The 7,021-nt window shown below is 56.0% G+C and overlaps 1 protein-coding gene across 1 annotated transcript in view; it reads right to left on the bottom strand.

The window, feature by feature from the left end:
- The window catches only part of USP20 (ubiquitin specific peptidase 20), a gene marked incomplete in the record, with an annotated part of 41,045 nt that overhangs the window by 18,703 nt on the left and 15,321 nt on the right, over positions 1-7,021 (bottom strand). Inside the window, 4 exon segments of the mRNA XM_014583215.2 lie at positions 1,432-1,510; positions 2,439-2,552; positions 4,314-4,383; positions 4,862-4,958. Coding sequence (XP_014438701.1) covers positions 1,432-1,510; positions 2,439-2,552; positions 4,314-4,383; positions 4,862-4,958 — 360 coding nt within the window.

Here is a 7,021-nt window from a genome sequence, read left to right on the forward strand (position 1 = left end):
CGCCCACAGAGCTGAGCGCTCGCTCAGGGCTCTCAGGGAGGTGGCGATGGCAGCAGCTGACCTGATAGCTAGGGACATGCGGGTGGTGCCAGCCCCTGGGGGTGACCTGAGCTCCAAATCCACCTCTTCCTCACAGCCCCCGTCCAGTCCCTCCCCACACAAGGCAGGTGTCACACAGCAGCCAGACCCAGCCGAACACCCGGGCCTCGAGGGACGATCTGGAGAGGAGCTCACGAGTGAGTAGAGGAGAGGGTGGGCAAGGTGATTCCCTCGGGCAGGGTGTCAGCCTGCAAGACCACGGGGATCGGCCACAGCTAGCCGTCACATTAGGGAGGGAGATCCGTGTCCTGGGTCAGAAACTGGAAGGGCTTTTAGGATAACCACCCTCCAGAGACCACCTCCTCCTGCCTCGTCATTTAGACGGAAGGGCTGTGTGCTCCCATCAGTCTCAGTCCCTGCAGAAGCACCAAAGCACCCTTTGGCCACTAAGAGAGCCCAGCTGCACTTGCATTTCAGACTCAGCCACGCGCCCTGCACATGTGTGAGAACCACAGAAGCGACGCCTCCCCTGCAGTCCAGTCAGCGTCACTCAGCAGCCACGTGACCTACTTCGCTGTCCTCACCCAGAGCCAAGGACCAGCAGGGCACCACGTCAAGTCAGGGCAGCACTGCGGTGAGAGTGGGTGTGGCTGGGCCTGACTCCCAGCCTCCACTGGGTGTTGCGTGCCCTGAGTGCGATGCAGACCCTCTCTGAGCCTCCGCTCCTCGCCTGTGATGCATGGGTGATGCTAGACGCCCGGGTGATGGCTGCTCACTCATGAGAGTTCTCTATCCATGGGGCCTGGGTCCAGGCAGAGGCAGCAGCCCAGACAGGGCCAGCTCGCCTGTGGGCTGGGCAGGGAGCCCCGGGCTGAGCGTGGCCTGTGGCGGCGACCTGGCACCAGTGCCACAAGCTCGGGCGGAGCTGGGCATGAGGCCACGCTCTGATTGGCCTTACTCTCATGGTTTTGAAAAATGCAAAGATACAGCTGACTTCCAAGGGCTTTTCTAGATAAAAATAAAAAAGTTTTAATGGAAATTTTACTTTGATAAAAGAGAGAAAGATTCTGCAGTGGGGTGGGGATGAGGGGCCTTGGTCACTGAGTGTAGAGCCGAGGGCCCAGAGTGCCACTGGCTGCCAAGTTCAAGCCCCCTCCGCCATTTGTCGGCTCTGTGGCTCCGCCCCCCCACAGACTCAGACTCCCATCTGGAATGCGAGGTTGAGCACGGCAGGTTGCAGAGAAGCCCCAGTGTCCTCACACACAGAAGGGCTCAGCAGTGACAGCCTCGCCCACAGGACCACCACGCAGGGCTCCTCTCTGGTTCTGGCTTTGAAGCCAAGCCTGGTAGGCGGTGGCCCTGGGTGTCCCCAGGGCAGCTCAGATGGCTCACCTGCTGGGCATAGCCCCGGAACATCGGGTTAACCAACTTGATCCCGTGAGACAGGCTGGTGGGGACCACGTAGCTGGGCCTGCAGGGAGAGCACCCCGTCAGTCCCACAGGCTGCCGTCACCACACGATTCCACCAGCAGGGGGCAGCAGCCAGAAAGGCTGGGTAGACTCAGGCACTTCTGAGGCCTGGGAGGTGCCCCAGGCCAGGAGCCCCACAGGCTTGTGCATCTCTGGGCCGCAGGAGGCAAATGTGCCCTCCGACTGGAGGGAGCGGTTCCTGCCAGTCCGTGAGGCCCACTAGGACCATCCTGTGCTCTCACTCCACAGCGCTTACTGGGGTTTCCTCATTTCCAAAGAAATACAGATTCATCATGGAGAAATCTAAAACTGCAGAGAAACACAACAAAGAACCACTACCCCGATGGCACCACCCAGAGGTAACTACCTCTATGACTCCCGGATCTCGCTATGGAGAGACGGGCGCATGTACAGAGTGTAGTGGGCACACACTGCCCTGCCCCTGCGGGCCGTCGAGCGACTGCGGTGCCCATCTGATCCTGCACGCCGCTGTGTAAGCTGCTTTGGCACTGGATATGTATCCATGCACTCAACTGAAGTCACCCTCAACTCCCGACTTCCTGAAAACACTGATCTAATCCAAGCTTCTGGCCTTGAACCCACTCCACACGGAACCAGAACTCCCTGCACCAGCCGCTCTCTGATGGGCACGCTTCCACACCTGCAGGGTCCTAGCTGGGAGGAGGACGGCCCAAGACGTCTCCGGCCTCAGCACAGACGTCTGCAGAGTGGCTGCGACCTTGAGCGGGACACTTGAAACTGCATCTCAGTCGCCCCACGTGGAAAGCACTCCCCCAGCTTGCTGTAAACCTCACAGGCAGCAGGCCGTTCTCAGGTTGGGCTGGATCCCCAGGAAGTGCCCACTCCTGGGGCCTGACAGAAAACCCGGCTCTGCCCACCTGCTCCAGGCTGGGCACTCAGTCACTCACCGCTTCTTGTGCCAGACTTCAGAGACCAGTTTCTGGTAACTTTTGCACAGAGCTGGCTTCTTGTCTGTGCGCACCAGGCCCCCACACTCCAGGAAGAACTGAGTCAGCGGAGGGCTGGGAGCGGAGGAGAAGGAGCCAAATCAGAGGAGAAGAGGAGGGGACAGTGACACTGTCTAATTACTGCGCAGAGCCCAAAACCCCCCGGTGACCGGGTAAGGATGCGTAGATCCAGAAATGCCTGCAGAGAGCCAGCCAGACCCCACCTGGTAAGGGCTGGACCGTGCGCTCCAAATTCGCATGCTGAGGAAGCTCTCACTCCTGTCTCGGAGTGTGGTGCACTTGGGGACAGGGACTTTAAAGGGCTATTTAAGTTAGAAGAAGGCTGTTAGGATGGACCCTGATCTGATCTGATTCGAGCGCCCTATAAGAAGAAATCTGGACACACAAAGACTCCAGACCTGCGTGTATACAGAGTAAGATTGCTGGAAATGGGGTGGGTAGGGCTTTGGGCATCTGTAAGCCAAGGAGAGAGGACTCAAAAGAACCCAAGTCCGTCACCTCCTTGACCCGATTTCCAGCCTCCAGAACTAGGGGAAACACATTTGTACTGTTGAACCACCCAGGCTGTGGACCTCCTATGGCAGTCCTGGGAAGCAAATGCACCCCCATCTCTCCTGGTCAGACTGAGCTTCCTGACGGCGGCCCTGAGGCCAGGGGACTGCCAGGAATAAACCGCAGAACCAACCTGTCTCCTCCCATCAGCCCATTCTTCCTTTTCTTTAAGAATTTTAAAAAATTACTTATTTACTTTTATTTACTCATTCTTTTTTATTCTTTTAATTTTACCAGAGAGAGACACACATGGAGAAAGAGAGAGAGAGAGAAAGTGAGAATGCAAGCCAACAGGTCTGGGACTTGAATCATGGTCGGCCATGTGGGAGCGTCCAGTGCCTTAACCACCACACCACCTGCTGGTCCCCAAGAACTTTTTATTTAACTTTATTTATTTATTTATTTATTTTAATCTGACCAGAGAGGCACAGAGTGAGAGAGAGAGAAAAATGAGAAAGCAAGCTGCCAGGTCCAGGACTCAAACAGTGGTCAGCCATGTGGGAGTCCAGCTCCCTCAATACCAATCATGCCACCTGCCAGCCCCCATCAGCCCATTCTGCAGAAACCTTCCCACCTCCCCACTCTCCTCTCCCCTAGGTTTTCAAAAGTTATCGCATTAAATAAATACATTCACTGTAGAAAGGTTAGAAAACACAGACAGGCAATAACCTTCCTCCTACTGTCTGCGCAGTTACTCTGAACAGTTCGGGGCTTGTCCTCTGACTTTTCCACACAGACATATCACTCCCACACACACTTACAGGGAACCCCTGTGAGGCAGGGGCCCTGCGGCAGGCAGACGGCACATCCCTGGCCTCAGGGAGCTAACAGCCTGCCCTTGATGGAAAATAGCTTCCCCCAGAATGGGGCTGCACCACGCAAAGCCTCCAATCCTCCTTCCCCACCGACCCGCCGCTGAGCCCTTCCCACTTCAGGAAGCGTCCTGCTGCATCTCCTCCTCCTGCACTTGCCACCGGCGAGGCCACATGTGTCTACACTCGCTTGCAGACGAGCCTCTAAACTTTCTGACAAACCAGAGGAGTGAGCTCTGCTCGAACCATGTCCTCACCACCTCCAGTGATCGCCTCAGGACGAAGTCTGACAGCCGACTGCCGGGTCAAAGGCCACGCGCGTTTTGGGAATTTTGGTGCGCATCTTGTCCACGCGACTGGGCAATACCATGTGGGGGTGGCTGCCGCTACTGTGCCCAAGGTCCTGCCAGGGACAGCTCCAGGCCCCGGCCCAAGACGGGGGACAACCTACCAGTTGGACAGGGCCTGCAGGGCAGCGTTCATGTAGCAGGAGTTCCCCAGGTTCTTCATGCCCGTGAGGCCTGGGAGCAAACAGCGGGGAGGGCAGGTGAGCGACCTGGCCTGGCCAGAGGCTCACAAGTCCCGCTCGGAGCTGAGCTGTGGCTCGACCACACGGGGTCCTACTGGGGAGGACACAGGGCAGGGTGGGGTACCTCATCCCAGGAGCCTTCCGAGCACGGTAACAGCTGATCCTGCTCGTGGCAGCTGTGGCCCCTGACGCACTAATGGCCTCCTCAGCCCACCCCCAGCCAGGCCCACTGTCCACACCACAGACGAGGAGGCCCGGCTGCAGAGGGGCTGGCCTGGCAAGGTCATGCAGCTGAGAGAAGGGACATGGACGGCCAGGTCTAGGCCTCAGCCTGGCAGGCTGGCTCTCCCAGGGAAGCCATGACTAAGGCCAGAGCCCTGCCTCCTTGCACACGATGCGAGCAGAGACCAAGACCCTGGAGCTTCCCCGTCCCAGCCTGGCCCTGGCTCCCCCCATCCTGGGGCCATTACCGCGAGGCTTCAGGTCGTCATCCTCCGACTCGGACTCTCCTTCGTCAGCTACAGCAATAGGGACGGCTTTCAGAGGGTGGGTGGGTGGCGGAGAGTCCTGCGTTAAAGACCCAGAGGGAAGAAGACTAGCATGAGGGTGAAGGAGAAGGAGGGGTCAGGGACCACGGGCCTCCTGAAGATGGGGAGCCCAGCCCCATGACCGGTCTGTCTTTCGGCACATCTGAGCAGGGCACCGTGGGAAGCGGTGGGACTGGCGGCCTCACCGGAAGTGACTTCTACTTTCTACTTGCAATAATGATCATTTATTTTACTTATAATACATTTGGATAAAAAATAGAAACACAAAGAAAATATTCAATCCCATTTTCATCAGAGAACCACTGTTAACCGGAGTTAAGGAGTTTTTAAAAAGTTCACAGAAAATGTGAATTGTGAAAAACTACATGGGAGACCAGCAGGTGGGGTGATGTTTAAGGTACTGGACTCCCACACGGCCAACTGCGGTTCGCGTCCTGGACCCAGCGGCTTGCTTTCCCTCTTTTCCTTTCTCTCTCTGTCTCTGTCTGGTCAAATTTTTAAAAATAAATAATGATAACAAAGAAATTAAATAAATAATTTATTTAATAAAATTAAATAAGTAAACTATTATTTTTTAAAAAACACAGAATTTTCAACATTTTTTTATCAAAATTAACTCATACTTTAATTCTATTTTTCCAAGAACATGTTTTTCTTTTTTTTGATGGACTGTGTGCATATACAAGTAAGAGAGACAGAAGGAGAGAGAAAGGAGCACCCTCCACAGGTCTGGTCACGCCGCCACCCTCTCCTCTGGCCCATGGGACCTTATCCACAAGTGTACGTGCCCAGCGAGCTTCAGGCTGAGCAGGCCAAGAGTCACACCACAGTCACCAGATGGGACTTGGCTTCACTTGAGCACCCACTACTGTACACCATAAACTCGGCCCCTTCCACAGACTTTGAACTCCTCGTTAATATAGATTTTTTTACTGTTAATACACACACACCAAAACATGGAGATCACACGTGCTATGGTTTGGATAATGGTTTGTCCTCCAAAGGTACGTGTTTGGGAATCTGGTCTTAGAGGGTGGTGGCTGGATGGTGGTGACCGGCTCACGGAGGGCCTGGTCTCATGGACAAACTAGCATCATGCTGCGAGAGAACTGAGCGTGTTCTAAGTCTTGTGAGAAGGGGATTGTTCTCCCGAGAGGGGGTTACTTTAAACAACAGAGTGCCTCCATGCTCTTCCCCACACTGCACACGCCTGCCTGTGGGCCACGCTGTAGGCCGGCCAGGTCAGGTCAGCCCTACCCCTGAGGACTTTCCCAGCCACCGGAGGTTACTAAGCCATATAAACCGGTGCTGTCCTAACTTCACCTGTCTCCAGCATCTCTGTGATACAACGGACCCATCCTGGGTGCACCGTTCCAGAGACTTCGCTAAGTGTTCATGACCATCAGTCGCGCTCACAGGTGCAACGACAAAGGCTTCTCAGTCTTGTTCCGTGACTACGGACTGTGGTTGTGCACCGGGGCTCCCTCCTAGCAGGCGGCAGGCAGTAGGGTTACTGACCACCCCACGGCAGGCCTTTGTCCCCTCACCTGCTGTGGCAGTTGCACAGCCCCCTGCTGCTGAGGGCTATTCTCCAGGTGACAGATGACCAAGGTGGTTCTGGGGTGTCCCCTGGAGTGACTCCCTTAGGATATGTCTTAGCCTGGGATTGCCAGGGACCAACTGTGACCATGTGACAGTGACACCCTCTCCATAAGGCCTGGAAGGCTCTTCACTAGCCCTGGGCCCTGGGCTGCCCCACAGCCCACAAGCTCTTTATTATTATTATTTTTCAGTGAGAGAGCAAGTGAGCGCATGGGAAGGAGAGAAGGTATTTCTGACAGGGTCTCCCATCGTGGTGACCCTCCTGCCAGGCTCCCAGTCGGCCAGCCCCACAAAACGCAGCCTGTTTTAGGCTGGGCCAGGGACCAGACCCGGCCTCCTGTGAGACCTCAGCTACCATGTAACAATGCCCTCCCATGACCAGGCCCTGCACATTCCCTGAGGGAGGCCCTACCCCTACTCCCGGTGCTCTCTGCACCCTCACGGCCCCCACAGGCCTCGGCACACAGCTGACTCGGCGGG

This window comes from Tupaia chinensis, unplaced genomic scaffold (assembly GCF_000334495.1).
Source record: "Tupaia chinensis unplaced genomic scaffold, TupChi_1.0 Scaffold144168_1, whole genome shotgun sequence".
Lineage (NCBI taxonomy): Eukaryota > Metazoa > Chordata > Mammalia > Scandentia > Tupaiidae > Tupaia > Tupaia belangeri.